The sequence below is a fragment of the Kryptolebias marmoratus genome, linkage group LG20 (assembly GCF_001649575.2).
Source record: "Kryptolebias marmoratus isolate JLee-2015 linkage group LG20, ASM164957v2, whole genome shotgun sequence".
Taxonomy (NCBI): Eukaryota; Metazoa; Chordata; class Actinopteri; order Cyprinodontiformes; family Rivulidae; genus Kryptolebias; species Kryptolebias marmoratus.
In genome coordinates, this window is record NC_051449.1 from 8698334 (window position 1) to 8724193 (window position 25860).

Below are 25860 nucleotides of genomic sequence, written 5' to 3' on the forward strand. Positions count from 1 at the left end.
TATTTCATAGAATTGTACTCACAAGGTATAGTTGACTGTTTTGGTTTCATGTCAAAGTGTGTTTGTCTTTTAATTGAAGTAAATCTCTTATACAGTCAGTAAGTACAAACATCAGAAACCATCTCGGAACACCTCATTAGGATACATTTATCAAACTGACTGTACAGCAACTGATGATGTGCTTCATATCCTGTAAGTAATAAGCCTGATTTGAGTTTACAGCACCAGAAAGTTTTTGGTGTGACTTTTAATGCGGTGAGTGCTGTTTGAGAAGATTTTTCTTAACATTTAATGATTTGAACACATTTCTAATAGGTTAGGCTTTTTTAGCTGATGTTTGTTGCCTCGGACAGGTGTGAGTGTGTGTGTGGGTGTGCATGTGTATGTGTGTGTCTGGATGTGTGTTTATGAAGACATTTGCCTCAATATTGCTGCAACCACAAACTCCTTTGTAACATTAAATAATTACATTATGTCTTAGATAATTAAAATGTTTAGTGATTAATTAATTTAGTAAACAAAAGCTTAGATTCTTTTTTATTAAAACAGATTGTTTAGAGAAGGACAAAGTCATACAAGTAGTTAATATATTTATTTATTTTAACTGATGAATGGCTCAGACTGCAGAAATAGAAAAGTAATAGTGTTTTATAGAGAGAGTAGCTGGATTTAACACACACGATAAACTGTAAAACAATAATCAAATGATTTGTTATAGACAATCAGCATTTTCCTTTTTTTCCCCCAGATTCCTAGTAAACCCAACATATCAATTAATACATGTATGATCAGTGTATTTATTAATTCAAATATCTTGCTTGTTTGAACCATAAATAACTTATATATACTTTTAAAATATATGTAGCTTGTTTCACAATTGATCTCAACATGCTATGCTACTTTTTCTAATATTGTCATCTCATTTTTTAGTGTTTTAACAGAACTTAATGCTCCAAATGATAACAAATATTGAAATAACACAGGAAAAAAAAATTAAAAATTCATTTATTATTTCAGATTTTTTTTTTTCGCCTTTGTTATACAAAGATGTTAAATAACTTAAATACATTCTTACCAGTCATCCGCGATCTGTTTATACCTACAAGCTATACACATGAGGTAGAGGAAAATAATTTAGAGTTCCCATAAGACATGAATAGGTGAACATGAACAAAACTCTGCTGGTGTAATGTCACAAAACAAAATACATAGTTTGTGTGTTTTATCTCCATTTTACAAGCACAAAATAAATCCTAACAAAATATACATGTTGAGCAATTTATAGGTGAGTATGTATCAGTTTATATTGCAATATACCATACATCAGGATAACTAAAGTTACTGCGTTAGGAGGCTTTTCAGAAAGTAGTTGCTGAGAAAAACAGATCAAATCATTTGAAACATTTTGATAATTGTGGTTTACAAATACAGCTTGAAGTGAGTTGATTGAAAATTTGTTAGGATTTATAAGTGCTTTGGTAATAATGTTTATATAAAATGGTACAAGTTTATAATATACATTGCCTATTGAAGCCTCCACCCCAATCAGGAACAAACACCAAAAAAAAAAGAAAATAGAGTATAAAATTCAAAGGGGAAAAAAATAAAATTTTTGACCTTATTTACACTCAATATAAGCTCATAATACATTTAAAAATAATTTATCTTTCATCCTTTTCTACAAAATAGAATTTTGTACATAATTCACTGGCAGCTAAAGAATGCAGTGTTTTGTTTTTGAGATAATTGACTGCGAGACTTACATAACAATTGTTTTGCTGCATCATGTTCTGGTTTTTCATGAGAAATTTATGAACTTTTGTACAAGATAAACACACACATAAAATGCACTCTACGTACATTTAGTATTCCTGTTGTGCCCATTTTAAATTCAGTTAACCTCACTGCGTTTGGGACAAGAACTGTGTTAAGATAAAACAAAAACAAAAAAAGCCCCAAAATCAAAAAAAAAAAAAAAACAAGTTGTGGGAAGCAGGCATTTATGCTCAGAGTCTCTGCATAGTTATTATGGTTTCCACCTAGCGTGCAAAGTTCTATGTATATGTTTTGACCAGTCTTTACTTGGCAAAAGCATTTCATATTGAAATGTTTGGAATGCAGCTCATCAGGATAAATAAGCCGAATGAACCAGGACTTTATGTGTGAATATTGCATTAGTCATTTCCAACTACAGGTGTTACAATTTTTATGATTTGAAGTGTAGCATTGATGATTATTAGCTGCAACTACCAGATCTGAGTCACTTTTTTTCAGAAAAGGTTTAACACTATTTTTCAGGGTGCTTGAAATGCATGTGAGAGTTGAACATGTGCCTCTTTTTTTCTATATACCACAGGAGGAGAAACCTTTGCTATTTACAAAAATAAAAATAATAATAATAATTCTGTACTGGACTGTATCCATAAATACAGATTTTTAAATATTTTAAAAGGGCGTTCAGGCTTCAGTGCGTGAAGGGTGCTATAATACAACGCTGGGTCCCTCACTCAGTAGTTAATTCACACCAATCTGAAATATGTCTGAATAAATGCTGATAATACAGGAATAGCTACTGTTTTCTCTGTTTATATGTACACAGGCATTTCTCATAAAACTCCAGCATTTCTGTAACATCTTAAAGAAATAGTTTTTCATTTTGGAAATGGCACTCATTCAATTTCAAGCTACAAATTGCATGAGATCAACATCTTGTGCTTTTGGAATTTGCTCTTTAACCTACAGTATTTGTATCTGGTTGTTTACCAACAAGTAAAAGCGTCTGATTGTGGTTAAATTTACAAAAGGGAAACAGAGAATAGGTTCCAGGATAAATAAGCTAAATAGTGAACTTGAGCTGAAGTACCAATTCGTCGATGCTGCTAATACTGCCCGTTTCTGCTAGTTGCAGTGTTACTGTATATATCTCACACAAAATGATGTTCTTCTCATCTAATTCTAAAGAAAGCAAGTAAGTGATTCCAATAATGTCAACATGTCCTTTAAAAGTGTTACTATTACTGTGGTTTGTATGTTAGCAACCACATGCTGCTCTTTGCTACCTGTGTCACTACAACAGGAAAAGGCAAATGAACTCATGCATAAATACAGCTTTGCTGACTTCAAAAAGAGGACAGCAGCAAAATTTCTATTTTTGCATTTAGATCTCAATTTGTGGCGCGTTACACAAATTTTAGTCTTATAAAATATGTTTGCATTTGCTATGAGGCATAAACTTAGATATTCACTTGAGCAAATCTGCACACAGGTCAAGTTAGATCTCAGTCTCAGTTGCCCCCACACTGTTTGAATTTCTGCTGCACAATATGGCTCAAATGAATGGTGGCAGCTGAGGAGGAAAAACAGATATGAAAATGGTAGGGAGTTACATTCCTGCAGTTCTCCACAGTTTACAACTTCAAAGTAAAAGAAGAAAACGTCATAATAAGATTTAAGCTGCACAGAGCTCCATAAATTCTGATTGGAGTAACGTGCAGACTGTCTGCTGATCCACTGATAACCTGCTGCAATGTTGTTGGCTTAAATAAGACCACTGTCATCTCCAGCTTGGATGTTCTTTATATTTGCACTATTTCTTTCAAATTTATCCAAAAAGATATAGTGGTTGAAGTTAATCCCTGAACACGGGTTTGCTCAAGGCCAAGAAAAGCCTAAACTGACTGGTTTAGTTGTTTTCTGTAATTGCATCTACTAACAGCTTCATGTTTCATTATAATATTGAAAAAAAACCTTTCCTCCTGATAAAGGAGTAGTCCCAAAGGATCTATAAATTATCCACAGCAAAACATCGAACACAAGTGTGCTGCTTTCCAAAGGGCCTTGTCAAAATAAATCAGGAAGGAAAAATGAGCAATAGCACACAAATTATAAAACATTTGTGTGTTTAGTGGTTTGATCTTAGAAAGTTAGATAAGTGGCTTGTTTAATATTACAATATAACTGTTTTTTATATACATACATATGCAAACACACAATGTGCTTGACTTTAAATATGTGCGTGTAAAGTAAGTCTTACACCCTGTCCTCTTTTTTTTTTTTTTTGAAGCAGTTTCAAATTTTTGTCGCCATAAAAAATTGTCACTCAGTCTTGTTATTTTCCACATTCTCACATGCTTACAAAAACACACGCATACAGACACAGACATACACACCGTTCGTCTTCAGGCATAGCCAAAGGAATCAGTTTGTTAGTGTTACTGTCCTCATGTTGGGTCTTCATCAACTGCATCATGATCTTTTTTTTTTATTTTTTTTATCTTGCGACCCAATGGATTTCTTAAAAAGGAAACAAAAACCTTTTTTTCTGCAAGGCAACAGTGTGATAAAAAGCTTGAGATGGTGACCCAGTTGTCTGAGAAGAGTTTTTAATCTGAAGGACCCCTGATACCCTAAACCACAACCATCCCTCAAAGTGCTTATTGCTTCATTTTTTTCTGCATAATGTTGTTCAGACGCCAGGAGCAGAACATCGCATGAGAACAAAACAACCAGTCATCTTCAACACAACCCTCATTGATATGCTTCACTGATCTTGGGGGTCTGACAGGTGATGGCTTTACCCTTTGCAGGTGTAGACTTCTTCTCTCTGCGTGCACTGCTTGCATTCGACATAGCAGCACCAGCGCACCTGGCACTGGCAGGGCCCGGTCACCTCCCTACTTTGCGTGTTATGGCCTCGCCCACAGCAGATAGCGTCACAGTTTTTGTCCTTGTAGCACTTGCGGCCTGCAGTGCCGGATGAGTACTTGCTGGCTTTACAGAAGCTGGGTGAGTCCTCAATGTGGAGAAGGTCCATAGTACGGGGGATTTGATCGTTCAACCCAGGCAGGGACTGCTGCTGCTGTTGCTGCTGCTGCTGCTGGCTCCGGCCTGTGGAGATCTCTCCCTCCCCAGTGGCCTCGTTGGTGGAACTGCCGACCTTAAAGGAGGTCTCGTAGCGCTGCTTCAGCAGCTTGCCAATCTCATGGAAGGGCAGGAGCTGCCTCCAGCAGGTCCGGACGGTGCAGGAGCCAGAGACACCATGGCATTTGCAAGTGGTCTCCACTCCAGCCTTGATTACCTGAGGCAGAGACAAAGGACTACTGTTAGGCACTGTAAAACATTAAAGGTATGAAAGCTATGCAAGTTAACAAGCCTTTGTTTAATAAGCAGGACTTGAAAGAGTCAATTTATTCTCCCAATTATTTGAAAAGGGTGGAGCAGAGTGGTTTGATGATTATTAAATTTGTTGTTTGCTTTTATAATAGAGTTAATTAGAGGCTTTGATAAAGGCCCTGTAGCTAAAGCAGAACAATTTTATATTGTAAAAGGCCTTTAATAAAGAAAGAGCAACAGACTGTGTGAAAGCTATTTTCTGTTATTACCATGAGCAAAATTAACAATTTTGCAGGTATTATGATAAGAGAGGGTTCAGTGATGCATCAACTTCAATGGTAAAAGCAGCTTGAGCGCATAAATTCAGTGGCAAGAATATCCTGTCTTAAACAGGGTTTGGACAGAATCTGACATTTCTTTTCTCAAACTGCATGCAAAAGAGATCAGAGAACAGGAAGTGCATATTCATCACATCCCCAGGTCAGGAAAATTTGATCAGTCAGCTTTTAAAATGTCGGTGGGGGGATGCAGAGGTTAGCACATTCCAGTTTTGTGGGAATTTATTCAGTGTGGGAATGTATTCTAAGCAAGTGTGGTAGGCCTTGCACCTTTTTTACATGTGCAAAACATACACATAAAGAGAGCAAAAACAATGTTGTAAATCTCAATCGCAAATAAAATCTCTAAAAGAATTGTGTTTAGGAGGGCCAAGCTTGAAAGGGAGAATTTTGTGCGCCATGGACATGTGGTAAGTGTTCTTCTGCAATAATTCATTCTGAAACCAACACAAAAATGGTTAGAATGGGGGAAAAGCTGGGTAAAAAAAAACATTTTCCAGACCTTTAGTTTGCTTTGGCTTGACAAATTATGACCATTCCTTCTTTTTTATGTTGTTATTAAAAACACTTCCAAGATTTAAAAAAAAATCACATAAACAATTGGTGAATTGTGCCAGAGCGCAAATAAAAAGTCAGTGCTTATTTAATCTGAACAAGAAAACCAAATATTGACTAATGAGCACTTTCACTATCACCAAATTTACGGTAGCAATTACTTTAGTCAGTTTGGATTTCTTTATTTCCAAAGTTTCAAAGTAAGCACTGCTTTTTCAGTAATTTCACTCTCCCAAGGTTCTCTCATGTAAACTTGTATCAATGTCACTGCTGTGAACATTTTAAGTCTACTATTGCTCATTTTAACTGTATATTTGGACAAGGCACTTTGTCTTGGACTATAGTTTTTTAGCAGCAGTGTAATATTTAACTCATTTATTATAAAAGAAAGACTAAATATCATAGCACAGTATATCCAAAAGTATCAGTTTAATCTTAAAGTAGCCAACATTTTGTTAAGTACTGTCTGTAACGCCAAATGAACTCTGACCCTATACCAGTTAGTTTCTTAACGAATGAGTCCTGGTTAGATTCACGTTTGTTGTAATTTAACCTTTTTTGTTATCTTTGGTGGAAATTATTACTTTAATATAAGAAAACCTATTTGTTACAAATATACTGCTATGAAGTTATTGTGTGATTAATATTGTCTTCTTTAAGTGCAACTCCCTAAATTGTTTCTGGCATCCCAGAAATGCTCATAGATAACTGCCACAGATTAAAGCAAGAACTTTTAAAATTGATGGTGCAAAGGCCAAAATATTCGGACCTTTCTTTTTTTCTCCTCAAAGCTCAAAGAAGACCTCACATGAAGTGCAGCTTGTCTGTTTCTTTGATCAGATTTTCCTTGAATCAAAATAGATGAGCAGGAGCGCTGCTGTTTTCGCACACTTACCCTCATGCCCACATTTGTGTTGTGCATGTCCACACGTGCACGTAGGTCCTTGTTGGAGCGTTTGCCCAGAAACTCCTTGACAAACTTGTTGGCATATTTGAAGTTGTCTCCACAGCCTCCCCACTGCCAGGCCTTGCGGTTCTCCAGGTCTGGGGCCTCGTCACACGTGCAGCGCTCCATGCGTCCAGCGCTGCAAGCTTTGGCCAACGCATGCGTCAACCCCGCCGAGGAGATGGCATACAAGAAGGCTGTCTCTTTAAATCCTGGAAAAGCATGACGGAGATCAATGAGAGGTAGAGAAATATAGGCTGCGATTCTTTGTTTGTCGAGTTCAAAATTAGACAACTTTTAAAAAGACTGAAGGAGGTTAATCACATGCAATTTGATCCACATGTATAGTAATATAAAATCAGATGGTATTGGTCTGACCTGGATACCACTTTTGTCTACATATCCATACCTCTTTTTAATATATTGCCTCGGTGGCGCCCCTCTAAGGTGCAGTTCCACCTTTCAAAGCGGAATTGATGCTGGCATTCTAGGGCACTCATGATTATGGACTCCCTCAAAGTGTCCGCCATGCCCGGGTCTCGTCTGCACATCCTGCGCTGCTTTTTTTCCAGTTTGAGCCGGTCACAAAGCTTGTAGTGGGCCCTGCCCATGGTCTCTTCTGGTAGGGAATTCAGTGGCAGGATAGATAATGGTTCATTACCTGTCAACCTAGAGGAAGAGAAAACACAGTCCAGTTAAAGCAAACAGGCACAAAGAGAGGGGATTTTCACAATAACAGGACAGGATGCCGCAGTCTTCCTGGGTAAACTTGCAAAGATAAACAATATAAATAGCACAAATGGCATATATAATGCTCAAAACTTTGGTTAATGTTCAGATGATTTTAGTTGGCCAGTAGTTAATGTTCAGGGGAATTCAACATTTGCTGGAGATTACGATCAACCTGGACGGAGTGGTGGAAACAATTGCTTCTTCAAAGTTCCCGACACCATTTTGTCCCAGTTTTAAAAGTTATCAAATGACAGAAGAAGCGACTCAAAGACTTAATTATTCAACCAACAGTTTCAGATTATAATTTATATCATAAGCAACAAAACACTGTGATTGCATGGGGGCATACTTTCTGCAATTGCTTCATGTAAACGTGATAGGCATGCCACATGCATGTAAAACAGTAGCTTGCAAATGCTTGGTTAAGTAGTTTTATCAAATTCTGAAGACTTATACACCACTCACAGGAGTGGTGTGTGGATTTAAACACAATCTCACAGCAGAATTGACATTCTCACTATAGAAAAGACCAGCATTCAGGAACTTAAATCTGACATAACAAGCTGAACTTTCAGCTCACATAGAGAACATGTGGTAAACTTGCACTTCATTCGTATTTATTTAAGGGAGGTGTATATTAAACACTCAAAGTGGGAAGTGCTACATAGCTGGCAAAACCAACAACCAGCAATGTGGGCTTGTGATGGGGAAAGCAGAGTGTTACTTCCATAAACACACACAGGGGACACAACTGTAAGCCTGTGACCATTTTGGTCACACCAACTGGCAGGACTGGCACTGCAGTTGTTCATTATGTGTAATTTCTGGCCTCTTTTACACCCTAAAGTGAAACTGAAGAATAAATGGATTTAAAGAAGTCACAAAAGCACAAGTGTCCAGGCCTGTATTCTTCTACAGCGAGAGTTCAACATATTAAAGGACATTAGTGACACCTCATTCAGTGAAGACAGGGATGAAATACAGCATTTAAAAACAAAGATAGAAGGACTACTTGAGAGAGTTTTTTCACTTTGAATTCAAATGAAATCAGAGTGACATGCTGGAAAATGAGATTTACTTCAAAATAATTCCTGGTATTTTTATACTTGTTTGTAAGGTAATGTGGCTTGAGAAAGTTAGTTGCCTTCAACTTCATGATAATCTTTTAAAATAGAAATGTTTAAAAAGCATGCACACTTTAAAACAATCTCCAAGCAAAAACAATTAACTGTATGTGTTACCCACCCTGCTTGTAAAAGTCTACATTCAAAATAAATTTAAAGTCATCCAAACATATGACTTACAAGCAACAACTAAGAGTCCTGCAACACGTTGCAGAATAGATGCAGAGGAGTCACTGAACTCACACATCAAGTTAATTACCATTCCAGTCACAGAACTGTTTATTGGTCATCCATATTTTGCACACTTAAGCCTTCATGCTTCTTTTCAGAGAGAAGTCTGTCATTGCTCATATTCACCACAGCCTCTAACATAAGGTCAAAGGAGTTCTTCAGCTAGAGATTTGTTTTATTAAGTCCAATAACAGACTGTACTGACTGAAACATTTCCCCTTGAGCCCTCTGTGTCATATCAGTGGACCTAATAGTTAACAGATGCTCAAATACATGATATTTGCCTCACGGATAACAGCTTGGTTGACAAATAAAGCAGTCGAATCAGTAAGGAGTTCTCATGATTTGCATAAATATTATGTGAAATGATTTCACTCTTTTTTGTAAACTCATCGGCAAATAAATTTAAAACAAAAAATTCAAGCTGTGTTTTGACAAAGTTTCCTCCCACAACACACTGAGAGGGAAAAAAATAAGCATGGCTGCATAGAGAAAAAGGCAATGAATGAGAGCTGTGTCTCTAAACAAGGGTCATTTTCCACCAAATTCTTTCATGCTTTGTTAAATACACTAACAGCAATGTCATGAAATGTGCAGAAAAATCCAAAACAAGCACATTAAACTGACCCACTGAGTTACATATGACTTACAATCGTTCCACAACATTTCTACTGCAAGCAAGGAGTCAGTGATGGAATGATAGTGTTGCCTGGTGTACCTGTTTAAGACCATTTAACATTCTGGTAGAATAGAAATATAAAGAAAATTACCATAGTTGCAAATCTGCACAAAAAGTGCATAAAAAACTTTAATTTTAATCTATTTGTATTGTATTATGAGCAGCTTTGAGCATTCTTCCAACAGCCAAATAATGGCCTTAATTTACTAATATCTCTTATTTGATGCACACATTCTTAAGGAAAGCATGTATGGTAACATCTAATAGCATCCAACCTTCCAAAAGCTTGAAAACATGTCAAAACAAAAACTCTTAGAATGGCAAGCTTCAACTGTCTGCATGACGTCTGCTTGTCTGAGACAAAAAGATAGTCTGAGCAAAGCTAGAAGGAGGCAGGAATGACATTGTGTTAAACTCAGTTCTACCATCTGTGAGGCTTTTTCCCTTTCTGTTTGGTCTCTCTTTTTACACAGAGGCATATTTCTGGCTGTAACAGCTTGAGGCCAAAGTGTGAAGAAGAAACAAACACTTATTCACATCTCTAGAGAAGAAGCTACTATCCAGGGATGACTATTGTGCAATATTTCCACTCCATGATGGACCAAAGCACAGTCAAGTAATATCACAGAGTTTTCTCCCCATTTACTAAATGCTAAACTACAATTTATAAACAACATTTGCTACAGATTAAAGATAATATTTTTCATAGGATGTGTGACTCCCTCTGTCACACATAAGGACCACAAATTCCAGTATGATGCTGTGCAAAAAATATCTCTTTGCTGTTTTGTTGAAGGAGAAACTTATTCAATTCATTTAGAGAACAAAAGAACTGGACAGCTGTTTAGCGGTTCAATCTCAAAGATCAATAATAAAAATTTAAAAAATCTAATCTTCAAAGAAATGGAAAATGGAATTTCTCTTAACTGTTATCACTATTATTAAAAAAAAGAAAACCAAAACCATAAGTTGTCTCTGGCAAGTCAATAAAGCTCAAAGACTATAAAAGTATCAGATATTTTTTATTTGAATTTACTTTTCAACCAATAAGCTGTGTATCTAAAAAGTTCAAGAGGAAAAAAATTAATAAAAAGAAATCCATTTTATTTTTTTACAGGAAAATAATTGGTAAGTTCTCAGATTTTAATAGGAGGGGAACAAAAAATAGAACATTAACTGTTCAAAAAGAGCAATGAGTCATTCTGAAATTCTGAAAGTCTAGTTTGCAGAGGAGTCACAGAACGCATAAAAAGTGACCTAAGTTTTCAAAGCTTTAAAGCCTTGCCAAACCATAACAACTCTAAAATCTATCCATCCATCAATTTTTTTACCCGCTTTTTTTGCAGGGTTTTGTGGAGCTGGTGCCCATCTCTGGCGGTCATTGGGCAAGAGATGGGATATAAATACGTAATATTTCAACTGCCTGATTTGTTGGAGATCTGTGTCCAACAAGTTGCTTTTCTCCTGAGATCTGGATAATTTGTGTGTGCTAGTTACATAAATATTCATCACACCTCACAGCACAGTTAAAGTGCTGTCAGTGAACAAGGATCATTTCTAATTTGAAATACGAAACCTGATTAATGCTTATCCAAATGACTAAAGAAATTCAGTAAACTGTAGAGAACCTTTAAGTAGCTTTCATAGGTCAGTTAAATACTATCTTAGAAGCACTACAAAATCACAGAAGCCAACTGATTATTATAGAAGTTGCTTCCAATTTATAATGACGTTCATGCATATCCCCAGTATTACCACTATACTGAATCAGAGCGTATGTTTTTCACATCATACACAGTTTCTGCAGGTGTTTTTGTTTAAGGTGTTGGCACAGCAACACCGGTTACATATGGAATATAACACTAACATATAAAATTCACTATTATCTATATGCAAAGTTCTTCCTGATGTTTGCTCAGCTTTGCTTTTTCCCCTATTCACACACTTGCCTCTGTATACACGCCTTGCAGACATTGCTGAAATACTCTCACGCTGCACCTCCTCCACTGTCTTTCACTTAGTAACACTGAAGTTTGTTTAGTCCCTTCTCTCTACCTGTCAGCACCTCCCATTGGCCGTGACATTTACTTTATATACATTTTACGAAGCAGTGGGTTTGGTGAAAACAGCTCATTTCACACCGTGGAGCCTCAGAGTCAATCCCTTGAGGAAATTATTGACTAGCTCTGAACTTCACCATCATCACTGCAGTTCTGTAACTGACCCTCAGAAGAAGATGGTTCCTCTGCCTACTCTTCATTAGTTGGGCCTGTAAATAGTTCAGAAAGGGAAGTTAGACCTTACATAGTGGGAAGAAAAAAACACTACTAACTTTCTATGGGTATAAATTACAAACACACACACACAGCTTTGTAACTGCTACTCATATACTCACACAACCATATGTAAACAAAGGCAGCTCAGTCTGTGTGTACATTAATCTCAAGAGGTTAAAGCACTGCAAGTTTAAACTTGACATATGGTAGATTTAACACAGACGAGTCATAAATTATTCACTAAATTTTCCAACAAAAAAAAAACAACATTTCTTTAGGAAACAAAATTTTGATCATGGTAAAGTATTGTGAAATTTCTGAGGACAAACAGCTTTGGATTTTAGGTTTTAGGAATTTTGTCTTGGCATTTTCACACGGTATTCTGTGCATATTTGTGTATGCAGTCTGCTTGTATCTATGTGCGCATGCATGTGGGCTCCAACAGCCTTAAGTCAACACCTACGAGGGTCTGTCGAGGCTGAACTCGCCCAGGCAGAGAAAGCACAAAAGCCACAATTTCTCCATCAGCCTGAACTTGCAGGTTGTGTGGTCTGGTGTCTCCAAGATTGCAACCCACCCCCCTCTATTTCTCCTCCACCTTTTTTCCTACTTTCCAAACTTCCTCTATTCCCACTGGTCAATATCTCTAAACAGATGTCAATCATTTGGCCCAGCTGTTTGCTTAAAACAAAGCCTCCTCCAGACAAAACCACAGCACAAGACAGTGACAGACGTGGACATGTGACCTGGAACAGTTCAACTGCCATGAAGACAAACTACTGTGCTCACTTGAGACTAATCTGTGTGTTATAAAAAAGAGAGCTTAATCATTGAATTAAAACAGAAAGTTTCCATAGGAAATTAAACTTGTTAGTGCTGATATTTTTCACTCATTCACTTTTTCTTCCTGGCTTCACAGAATTTAAAATTATCCATTTTTAGGGGGAGTTTGCATGCTTTTCTCAGAACTGGTGGATGAACTTCAGACCACCCGGCCCAGGTCCCATCTGGTATATCACAGCCCGGGCCATGCCAGAGGTAGTAGGAATGTGAGTGTGTGTGGTGTTTTCTCTCTGGCCCTCTTTCACTATGGCTGACTATGTGCTCTGTAGGAGCCGAATAATTGAAGAAACCATGAATCAGTGTCGAATGTCTTTCTGGTTCAGAGAGTCTCCAAGCTGTTGTCCATCTCCATGAAGTTTGAGTAAATTTTTTTTAAAAATCCTTCCCTTAACACATTTTCTCCATGGTTACATTGTTCATTCCCTCAACCATCAAAATAAAAATACCCGAGGAAAAATATACATGAAGCTTAGACAAAATTAGTCCCTGGTTGAAAGCACTGAATGTTGTGATTAGACCTAACAAGCAGCAACTGACACAGTACAGTAAAATGACTAAAGACTTTGGGAACAAAGTAGTACTGGTTTTAGACTTAGTAAGTCAGTATTGTTTGAGTAATGAGCTCTTTTGTGCAGTGGGAATGTCATGCAACAAGTAGAAGTGCTGCTATTAACAGTGTTAGGGGGAAGTCCATTATCTTCTATGACCTAACAGGATATGACCCAAAGTTATGTCATCTGCCATCCTGTCTGGTCATTTACAACCCACATAGAGCATGTCGGACTACTCCCATAGACTGAATGGTCGAGTTCCTGAGTATGTCATTTCTTGATACTTTTAAATTAATGACATGATGCATTAAACATATTTTATAAGTCCGTCTACTCTTGTTCTAGAACAGTGATTTTATATAGTATTAAAGTATCACAATAAAGGACCTAAATGGGAAAAATTCACTGCTCAGCCATGAGCCTGGACAACAGGACCTGAGTTTAAAAGTTGGAGTACAAGGCATGATAAGAGGTTTAACTACTATGTGAGAACTCAAGGCTCTGAAGGTCAGCAGCTCAGTTGTAGTCACTGTGTGACTGGCACAGATTGGGTGTGCAGCAGTGTCCACATGACTCCCCTGATCTAGCCCGCACCGTGGCACAGAGTAGGCCAGTACCAGCGCACCGACACACCAGATACATTCATGCACACATACTGTACTTGGCTCTGACACAGGTCCAGGTTGCAACTAGGAGAAATTTACAAAGTCTAGAAACATTATATTTAACATTTCTCCTTGTTATATTGGCCAAAATATAATTTTCTGAATATGAATATGTATTGCATGTTAGAGTGCATTCTTTTCTACAGTGATTGTTTACCAGTGGAAAATGTTTTAAATAGTTGCTAATGTTAAGAGGTGATGTGCCAGTATGTCAAATGTCAGAAATATTAAGTGAATATGAAAAGAAAATTACATCACAGACTCTACATGACTCAGCTTGTTAAACAATAACGTTCATGACAGTTCAATAAGTAAAAGACTAAACAAGGATGGCTTGTTGAAATATCTTGCAATGAGAAAACAGTTTCTATGGCAACAAAGTTTGGTTTGCAAGGTCGCAGGTTATGGATCACAAGAAATCACAAACCACAAGACTATGGGAAGACTGACTTTTGGCTAGACAATACCAAATTAACATGGTTTGGTCATAATGCACAGCACTATGCATTATGACCAAATGCATAGTGCATAGTGCTCATACTAGAAAGAAAAATAAAGTTGCTTGTGGACAGGGATGGAAAACTGTGGCCATACTAATTAGCATCATGTCATCATAGACTGACCACTAAGAGTATGTTCAGTCTGTATTAATCTTCCTATATTACAATGTGCTCTGTTCATCTGCAGAGGTCACCATATGTTTGAATTATGACCAGTAGGAGTTCCCGTCCCATTTCTCCAGTATTCACCAACAAAGTGCCCAGCTGACTGTTATAACTGAGTTGGAATTGCCATCTTTTCATAATCAAATATGTATTTTAGCTGCGGTCTCTTCTGCATGCTGATGGCACCAGAGCTGTAGGATGTAAGCATGCCAAACACAATTTAAAACCCTTGCCAAACCATGTAATCTTCAAAAATATCCTGTACAACCATGTTATTATACAGTGTAAGCCCTGTAACAACTCACTACAGAGACCACTAAAACCTTCATAATATAAGGTGTGCGGCAGCTGTTTAAATTTTCTGTGATTCAAACTGTAAAATGTGCCTATCAGACAGTGTAAAGGGATCTGAGCAGTAAATATAATTGTCTCTGTTTCCCTAGACATGTGAAACATTATTTCCTTTTTTTTCACATACCTGGCTGGTGTCACACATAACGGTTTCATAATTCTTCTCTATTTCTCATACAGCCATTTCAAAAAGTTCCTGACTGGGATCATCCTGCACGCTGAGACACTGCACCATCATGTCACATCTTTGCCATAGCAAGTCATTCAACTTTTAGGGAGTGAAGAACTCAAAGGAATGATGACTTGGCTTAAATGAGTTATCTGAGCCACCAAGTTTTGCATGATCTCACTCTCACTGTCATAGCACCAGCGCTGAGAGAATCCTATCTTCTTGGCTTGGGCTAAAGTGATACCCTTTAGAGGTGTGGCTGTAGCCACAGGATATCCTATGAAGTTGGGAAATCCCTCTATCAACGGCGCTCCCCGCCCTGCTTCACGTCAGGGCTAATCAGCCCTTGAGGCTTGGTAATGAGACGCCTGCCTCCACTGTCTGCCAGCCAACGCCAGCCTGAGCCCACATTTACGCTGCTCTTTCTAATGAGAGGTAATCACCCAGAAGCTCCCCACAAACCACTGCAGAGATGCCAGCACGCACATAAGGCAGGCAGGCCAAAAGACAGAAGGGAACCAGAGGAAATGGTTACATGGAGCCACTTAAAAAACTGATTGTAACATTTTTTGAGCTTCTGCTCAAAAAAGTGAGGTTTCTGTTTGATACAAACCAGCAACCAAATCTCATCTGTACAGAAAAAAAAACTTCTCAATTAATGTGCACATATCCTATTCAGTATCCTGTTGTTTTTGGCAATCTGCCTTGGCTAATGAAGTGCTGAATACAATAATTCCTTCCTATAGGGCAGCAACTCTGCTTCAGCAACAAACAGGTGAAAAATATGGTAGCAATTAAACACCAACCACTATATTTGCATCTTCCGGATTTTGAGGTGCCTCTGTAATTGGTAAATCCCTGTCGCATGACTGTGGGCAGCCTTCCTGTATGTGTCGCACACGAACTAAATAAAAAACAAACCCTTGACTTAGTTTGTGCATTCGCATTCGGGAGAGTTTACAAGACCACAGAATTACATGCCTTATACAAACAATCGGATTAAAACCAACACAGAGTTATGCCCCTGACACACAAGACATTCACAAATTCCTTACCAAGGTGCTGTGACATTTAGCAAAATTGAAAGTTTGTGCCGATCATTTGCAATTTTATCGTAACTGATAACGGTGCAGTAGATCTGACACCTGCTGCACAAGGCTGAGGGAGCAGAAATAAGTGTTCACATTCTTGTGGCAAAGGATGACAATTTATGCGGGTGCTCGACTACGCCAGGAATCCCACCCCACCCTTGGGTGAGCAGACTATGGGCAGGAGAGATTGTGTTTATGTTATACTTACGCTCCACCGCACTCTGGAAATTGGGTATGCAACATTGACTATTTTCAGTAAATCAGTACCCAGGAGGCCCTGGGAAGCCTCAAGATCATGGATTTAACCTGGAGCATCACCGGCGTTGAATTTCTGAGAAGTTGGCCTCGAGGCAGTCACATTTTGTATCTGCGTCACCTGTGTGGGCTCCGGTGTGTTTCATGTTTCTCAGCTGCAGGGCTAAATCATTCACTGACATTCATCCATTATTCCCCTCTCACAGGGCTGTAAGGATAATACATCTGGAGTATTGTTAAACCACACGTCTCTCCACACTATCAGGCCACAGATAGAGAGCAGACTGACAGAGGGAAGTGAAAACAAGTGCTAATTGAATCAGTAAACACACATTATGGCCATTAAGGCTGATGCGAGTGCCAGTTTGGCACGTCAGCTTTAATACATACCACTTGCCAAGGGTGACACTGCAACAGGAAGGGAGATACAAACAAAGCAGGGTTACAATTGTCTTAATGCAGTTTAAGAAGTGAACTAAAACCAAAGACCAGGTCGAAAACATAGAAGGGACTTGACAGAAGCATGAGCATTATTGATGCTTGAGGAAGTTACAGTCCTTTTGCCGGGAAGATACAAAGTTTCTGATTTAATTCCGAATTATGAGAGTCAACGTTTGTTGGAACAACAAGCTGGTGCTACAATAAATAAAATATTAAATGTTCTAACAGTTTGAAAACTAATTTTCTAAAGGCATAATCCACTTTGACTACAGTTCTCACATACAAGCCTAACAGACCCTAAGGGGGATGTTTCTTGTGTTCTCTTGCAGACTCACAGCCGTTCTCAGATCGCCTAACACTCCTGGATCCTGTACAACACCCATACCTACCATAAATCTGATTCTGCTGGAAGAGCCTTAGGTGTCATCACTTTGCAGCCGACAACCATTTGTCTCAGTGTGTTTTGCAACATTTGCAGACAGATGGAGAGCACAAAGCAACACATGGCGACAGAGATTTTTGGTAAAACAAAAAGGCCTGTTTTGATTATATATAAGATGGATGGAAGGGCAGGTGGATCTTGCATTGTCAGGGACCAAACACTTTCACCTACAGGTGAAACATGACGTGCAACACTCACTTGAATGACCTTTTCTCAGATTGTTAGTGTTGAGAAACTAAAACAGACTAACTGGAGCATTAGTAGGTACTTTGAGGTAGAGGTCATATAGGCTAAAATCCTTTTCTTTAAAACACAATCATGATGCTCCTTCTTAATTAAGCATCACTTACTGGGTATGACACGATGTATTAAAGTTCAAATTATCAGATTAATTTTCTTGTAAGTGTTTTTAAATGTAATGGGGGCAGCAGCAGCAGCAGAAGGAGAAAAAAAACCTGCTGTGCAATGTTTATGCTGGATAGGGGGAATTTTCTGTGCAAGCAGAGCAGACGTTTCGGCCACCGGTTCAGTCAGTCAGATTGCTTTATTGTTACCAGCTGTTGGGTCTGAGGCATTTACACTCACCTTTCACTCCGTGCGGCTGCTTTCAGAGTCGGCTAAGGATATGATTTTACAAGTGGTTCAGCAAAATAATCACTGTTGCCTCTACCTGTCATTCAAATTACTCTCTTAGTAACTTTGCAGAGGGTTGCTGGCTCAGTTTTTTTTTTGGGGGAGCATGGGATGAAGTATCTCTGAGGCTCCAATTTAGTTGCCTTCCTTATTGTTTTAATTCCCAGCACCTTCAGTGACAACCTGCTGCTGCAGACACCAGCTGCAAGGCCTAAGTGACACCTCCCTGACTCCCACATACTAATGAAATCAAAATAAATACTTTCTGAGCCAAACAAAATCACTCTGATATAAATTAAACTGTGTTGCCTGCTTTGTGATTCAAGGACCAATCAAATCAATGAAAGCAGCGTCATAGAGGAGTACCTACGGTGTGTGTGTCAGTTCTTACCCAAAGTAAGCTGTGGTGGGTCCGGGCGCACTCAGAAGATACACTATAATTGTGAACGATAACCATCCCAGGAGTAGGTGTCCATCCAGCATTTTGCTGTGGCTCCAGGGCAGATCATTTCGTTTCTCCTGAGTAGCTGTGTAAAATCCCTTGTTGTGCGTTCAACACTTCTTATACAGAGAGGAGCTGCGCTGCGCTCCTCCCCTGCACAGAGAGAGAGGAGAGGAGAGCAGAGGAGAGAGAGCTGCACAGCAATACATACCGCACTGATTCACAATTCCCTCTCAGGTTTCACACAGATGATTCATCTCAGCGTGTCTTCATTTATGATTGGTATGACAGCTTCTCCTCACTGGGTGTTTTTTTTTTTTTTTTGCTGCTTCCAGTCAGTGTTTGTAGACTGAGGTCAGTCTGAGATGAACTAGACTGGATGATAAAATACTTTTTCAGTTTATTTCCAAAGGAGTAAACCCTGAAAGAGTGTGAGGGAACACAAGCAGGGAAATGCAGCATTGCTGGTCTAAATGTGTGTTTATTTTGCATTTTACAATATATACCACTAAACTATTTGCTATTTTTTGCATTTTTGAAGCTTGAGTTGCAATATGACATAGGTGGAAATATGTCACTTTCTGAGAATCCTTATGTATATATGGAAAACATATCTGCAGATTTAAAGCAGTCACTCAGAATATTCATTCATTTCAGACTTATATGATTTACAATATGAGGATTTAGATGATTGGTTATGTACTACATGTTATGTATGTAAGTGTATACATGTATATAGACTTGTTTTTAAGGCACAGTTTATTCTGCGATATTATGGACTTAGACTCGCTTGATGGTGAAGATAAATGTCTATTTTGTGTTAAATTAAATGACTTTTAGGTTGTTATTCTATGCTATTCTTGATTATTTTATTATTTTTTTATTCATAAAGGTTTGGTCGACAGCCTGCTATTCACACACACTCAGATCTGTCAGTGAGAGTATCATTCATATCTGTGGACACTGACCTCCAGAATGTAGCCACTCAGTGCAGATTAACTCAAAATAAATGACATTTCTGACATATTTCTTCATTTTTTTCATATATTAGAATATACCAATTCAGATGAGTGTTGTCTTCATGTTGGCAGGAGGCAGCTCCATTTTACTGCAGTGCAAAAGTTGGAGGTATACCACATTTTAATTATTGTGCCTCTGCTACAAGATAGGCTTTATAAATTTTAGATAAAAGACTAAATGCATTTTTAAAGTATGCACATTTATAAATTTAGAGATAATCTGCAAACTCTAATATAAAGTAAGAAATGTTTGCAAACTGATTTGTTTGTTATAAAACAAAATGTCCAAAGTCTAATGATGCCTTTTGTATAAAGGTCAATAATCCAAGTTGGCTTGGAGCAATCTGATATATAATTATGTTGATTTCAACCTTCAAAATTATAGCATATATCCTCAAACAGCCCTTGAATTTGGAGATATCAGCTGAAGCTTTCTTATCACAGCTAAAATATTTACAGGATCTAATTATCACAAACAAATATAGATTTTGTTTTGCAAGAGAATATTTTCACAGAAACCGTAGTTTGACAGCAACTATTTATCATTTTGATTGCTACTCAGAGTGCATTTCAGTAGAAGTCACATTCACTTGTGTAGGTTTCTGTGTCCGTACCTAGGAAGACAGACATTTTGGCAATAGTAGCTGCTGGTCCTCGCCATCAGATTTGATGCACTGAAGCATTTTTAAATTTAAATTTAAAAGCAATTCTTCTGTCAAAATGTCCACATCTGGAGGTTGATGCTCGGTTCACTCACTGAGTATCTGTAAGGGTTATTAGGAGTTTTAAAAACTTAAATATAGTGGGCTTTTTCCTCCACCTTTTTACAAATATTTTAGGATCCACTTATTATGTTTGAATTTTAAGAATCAGTTTGCACAAATGACTCATGTGAACAATGAGAAGTTCTTGATCTTTTCACACATCATCTCACATTTTTTTCCAAATTACTGAACTTCTCTTTTAAATGTCAGCTGTAAGCAAAAAAAACCTTTTTAACTGTCTCTCCCAAAATAATAGATACAGTTTTTGAAGAAGAAGATTAGTTAAATAGCCGCAACTAAGCTTGTTATTCTCATAAATATACTTTTGCATGATTTTGCACGTTCAGCTCACGCTCAATATCCATTTAAAAATCCACACAGGTGAGCACATGAAAGCCCAGGAATGCACTTTTTTCAGCATTATAAGCTTGTCAATCATTCCTAAAGGGCAGTTATTCAAAAAGCCTACAGGCCCCCAGTAAGAGCCCTGCTTCTTAATAACACCTGGTGTTAAGGAGATCAGCGGGAGGGTTTGTCAGTACATGACAAGAATGGACACTAATCCCAAGCAATACCCACTGGCCCTGCATGTCTCTTGAGTGGGATAATTGATTCCCACACCCTTCTTAAAAACACGCTCGCCCCCTCTCCTCAGACACAGCAACCAAGAAAACAGAGCTTGTTTCATTCTGGTGTCGAGGCAGCGAGGACAAAAGCGGGTACTTTTTTTTTTGTACTTAGAGCTCCTTATGAGAGCTGAACTCAGGGCTGTCAAAAGTGTTGTAGTTGGTAGCAGAAATTTGTTTGGTAATGGACACTAATCTCTTTAGGTTGTCAGGGGTTTCCCCTCTCTGCTGCTACCTACCTTTCTCTTCTCATTCTTTTTCTGCATCTCTGACCCTGTTTCAGAAGCTAATCCAACTCAACTAAACGTGAAAGCCATCGTTAAGTAGCGTAGGAAAGTTACTTTTGCTTCAGGTGGCAAATTTGACCATAAGTCTTGCTTCACTTTAGACTGCCGGCCTGAATCGTTGCATTTTTACATAAAGTTCTTCTGGGCGCTGAGATTAATCTTTGTACCAATGATTCAAATGAGATAGACTTGACTATAAGACCTGCATGAGGTTTGAGGTATTTTCTTGGACAAAGGAACCACCCAAAATGTATTCAAAACATTTCAGTGGTACAGTAGACTATATAGTTTGACAAGTTCAGTATACATGGAATATGTTCTCTGTCCATTCAAATTAGACAAGTATAATCTGGATGGATGATGACAATTATTACAAGACAGAGAGCACTTTGAACAAAGTCATTCAGCAATGTAGATCTCACACATAACGTGTTGTTTTATTTTATGTAAAACATCATTAAGAGTAAAGAGCAAATAATCTCTCTCCCCTTTCTCCGTATTAGCCTTAAACTGACCTTGTCTTGATATCACTTCCCTGGAGAGGAATGTAAATCATATCCGTCCAAACCCAGTTACCACCAAACTCCTCATTCTCACCACCTCTACTCCAGTGAAGCGCGATATGATCTTTTCCATGTACCAGACATAATTTGTGGCTTAGGTTTGGAGGCTGACGGTGCGTCTGTGCCGCTCTGCTGTTTCAGGCGTCGAGTGCATCAGCTACAATGGATCTCGGGATTAGGAAAAAAAAAAGGGAATTTTGAGGAGGAGATTTCTATAACTGCTATTTCTGAAATTTTACAACAGCTTTTGAACTGAACCTAGATTATGAGAAAGAGGACACTGGTGATAAAGGCAGTTAAAATAGATAAAATGTTACAAGACAAGAGAAAGAAAAGGTTAAGTCTGGTCTTTTTGTGGCAGATAACCTTTTGTCTTTGCACATTTTCTAGCAAAGTCTGATTGTATTTGTGCATGTGGTGGCTTGCCAGTGTTGAAAGCAACAAGAACTTCTTTTCCAAAAGCGTTGTTTGGTTTGTTTTAATACCAAAATCACAGAGCAGTCAACTGTTTTTCTCAATCAGGCTTGCATGTCTTTTACTTTCTTACAAACTGTGATATTAATATCAAACCGCAGTCTACCTGGTCTTTTTATTGCCACAGCAGCGTGATACAAGCCCTTCAAGGTCTCTTGGCAACCTGTGAAACACCGGCCTGAAAAGTGTTTGCAGAATTGCAGTTTTCTATTTACCCTTAAACAAACACAGCCATTCATCCGTTTCATTTCACCGCGGAAAGCATCTACAATGACACAACGCAGTCTCAACAGCAAAAAATAGTGACACGTTAGCGGTCTGCGCCAGGAAACCTCAGGTACATGTATAGTGAATAGGTCACGGTCTTGACCAGCAGGTGCTGTGCATGGAATGGTATGATCTGCTTTACTTAGCATTAATGAAACAAGACAGAGTCCAGCTGCAGACAGCACAGTCTCCCTTTCTGCTGATTGTAACCTGGGATAACCCAGAGGAGAGTGCCACTTTTTATGAAAAAGACCAGAGAAGACATGATGAAGAATCAAGATTTTCTTTTTTTCCCTAAGTCTTAGCAGCAAAGAGAAAATATTGTCCTCTGATTTAACACTCAGGACTGTTTTTGTAATTAAATTTGTACTCTTTGTCCTCGAGATTCATCCTTTTGCATGACCTGAGCACTGATACAAAAAATCGGAGTCCTTTTAAGACCAAAGATTCATGTCATGGACTATTTGAGAATTTACCTAAAGTCAAAATAAAATATTAAAGGTTACAAATGCAGGTGAATATTATTTTTTGCTTCTGAAGGTTTTACATGTTAGTTGGGTTTAAATCAAATATCTGTTTCATATTTTGAAATCTTACAACTGATCAATCCATCCATCTATCCAGCCATTCATTCTCTGCCATTTATTTATGGTCTGGTTGCAGAGAGAACATGTCCAGGAGGGAAACCCAGATATCTTGTTCTTTTGGTCATGATCCGTTAGGTAAGGGTCGGTAAGATGGCAGACTTTCGTGTGAGGAGGAATCCAGGCAATAACTCACCTCACAGGAAACTATAGATATGACGTCATTGTACTGTGGGAGGCTACTGAGACAAGAACGAGTCCAATAATTATAAGGTAAAGGATGTATACAGAAAAATGCACATCAGTCCTGACTGAAAACCTTCACAATGCTCACACTCTCGAGCTGAGAAATGGCCTTGATAAACCATTCTGGAGCATCTCTGATGAGACCTAAAATGAGTGGGATTGACTGGTTGAACTTATGTGTTAAGAGAATGACACAAACTTTCCCAAAGCAGTGAGCTTCAGGTTTATCTGAATGCTTTTCTAATTCCATTTGTGTATTTTTAATAAATTTAAAAAAAACATTAAAATTTTTGTAGTTTTCCTAGAACTGCAGGAATCCCAATCATGCTTCATCCACTTGCTAATTTTTGCTCAGTATCTGAACAGCAACAAAAGTCTATAGGTTTATGCTAATGCATCTGTAACTCTGTGTCAGGATTAAAATGGCTTATATAAATTTTCTTTTCAGTTGGAATTCTAAAAATCAGACGTCAGGCTTTGGAATTAGCCGTCCAAAGACTTCTTCAACCCTGAAGTCCTGTTGTAGGAATCTTTGACTTTAACAGACTGTACTCTTTACAGATCAGATATGATCTCTGACATGTTCTCAGTGGGTTCGGTGTCAAACACAACAACGTCAGGCACTTCCAGGACATCCAGATGTGGAACTGTCCATCATGACGTCCCCTATCAGGGACCTTTCACAGCCGGTATTACCAAGAGGCCAGCAGGGAAGATAGGGATGTCAACGCCTGTGGTAATGCCCATCCTGAAGATAAAGTCCAAGCAGAGACTTTGCTTTGTTTCCCATGTCTGAAGGAGTCACAGCTGTATGGCTGAAAGAGAGAGTGATGAGCTCCAGATGTGAGCTCCCAGGCACAGCATACCGTGTCATTACTCTCTCTAACGACGTAATTTTGGTTTTTAATAGTTAATTACATATTATAGCATTTAAAATTGCAACAAAACATAACAGATGAGATGGCAGATCAGTGACATCCTTATCCAGATTGTTGGTAATCTGATGAGGTCTAATTTAGTCTAAACTACAAAACATGACCTAGAAAATGTAATTTAATTGACATTAAACTCCATGCTGGGCATAGTATTAGTCAGTACTTTCACTTTTCTCTCTTGTATTTATTGCTGTTTGTATATTTTAGGTATTTACTTTATTTCTAATCATTAGTATTTGATTTTCTTCTAAATTTACCTTAATGTGTTTTTCTTTTATGACCTTTGCATTTCTTCTGGGAATGCAAATTTCTATGAAAATGCACTTGTTTTATGTTAAAGTATTCTTTCTCTAAGAAAGTGCCAACCATAGTCTGGACACACTGTTCAAACTGTCTTTTTTTATTTATAAAACTTCAGCTTTGACAGCCGCTCAGATTATATTTCCACTCCAATGCTGACATCTTGTGGTCCAATCCCATTTTACACAATTATATAGGCTTCAGTTCAGTGGATTCTGTTTTTTGTTTTTTCTTCTGATAAATATATATGTATATATGTTTTAAATTTTAGAAAATGACCGTTAGCAGTTTCCCTAGTACACCAGGAAAACATTCATGGGGAGCTGAATGAAGTAATGAAGAAGTGATTAGTTCAATATTTTCCTTCCGCATGATGTTATTGTGGCTGTTTTTTGTCCAGCGGAGGACGTGTGACTCAGAGCTGTGATGCCGGGCAGTGACAAGACGCACTTGTCGAGCACGACTTGTCCCTCGCCGCATGACCTCACCGTCCCAGTGAGGTCACCGCGAGAGGACAGAGGAGCCCTGGTGTCCCTCTGTTTGCTCAGAGGAGGTGAGCTGAACGGATGGGCTGCAGAGGTGTGAGCAAGGTGTGAAAGTTACAGTTTGTGTTTGAAGGGCTTATTTTTAAAATGTTTTTTCCATTCTTCCTCGTGGAGCACTTCCTTCGTGGTGTGACCGCCACTTGGTGTTAATTTTTCTGTTAAAAGCATTCAAGAATTACTTAATAGGCATCAATTTTTCCTTATCCAGTTTTTACACCCTCGCTTCTTGGTCTTTTTTAAGAGCGCAGACAGGAAAGAAAAGAGGCTGTCACTACAAAAACCCTTCTCCTATGACTGCCTGCTGCCCTGCAAAGCCGCTCTCCTACTTATTTTTTCTGTTTGTGTCGTTAAATACGCACATGCACAACAGTTAGGATCATCGTTCAGTTAACCTGACTTCCGACCTCTTGCATGAATATCATAACAACGTTTACTGTCACTTCACAGAGCTATTCTAATGAATGCATAACCAAGAGCCAATAATGTGCATGTCTGTGAAAGAAGAATTTGGGTAAAATAAAAGTAAAAATAGCAAAAGTGAAAGTTGTTTTAAACTGAATATGTATTGATTCAAATGATTTTAAGCTGAAATATTCTTAAATGGGCCTATATTTGTGTGTATTACATGAACTAGTTTGCAACATTTCTTGAAGACTAACTGCGTATGACTTGATCTGGGCTGTTTTGTTTCAGAAAGTGTTTAGTGGAG

The 25860-nt window shown here is 38.2% G+C and overlaps 1 protein-coding gene across 1 annotated transcript; it reads right to left on the reverse strand.

The window, feature by feature from the left end:
- Positions 1-988: 988 nt before the first annotated feature.
- wnt9a (wingless-type MMTV integration site family, member 9A) lies at positions 989-18682 on the reverse strand. The gene is made up of 4 exons (XM_017425911.2): positions 18491-18682; positions 7361-7620; positions 6901-7163; positions 989-5077 (listed from the first exon to the last, which is right to left on the reverse strand). Exons 1-4 carry the CDS (start codon positions 18580-18582, stop codon positions 4574-4576), a joined length of 1119 nt encoding a protein of 372 aa, XP_017281400.1. The 5' UTR covers positions 18583-18682; the 3' UTR covers positions 989-4573.
- Between the last annotated feature and the right edge of the window lie 7178 nt (positions 18683-25860).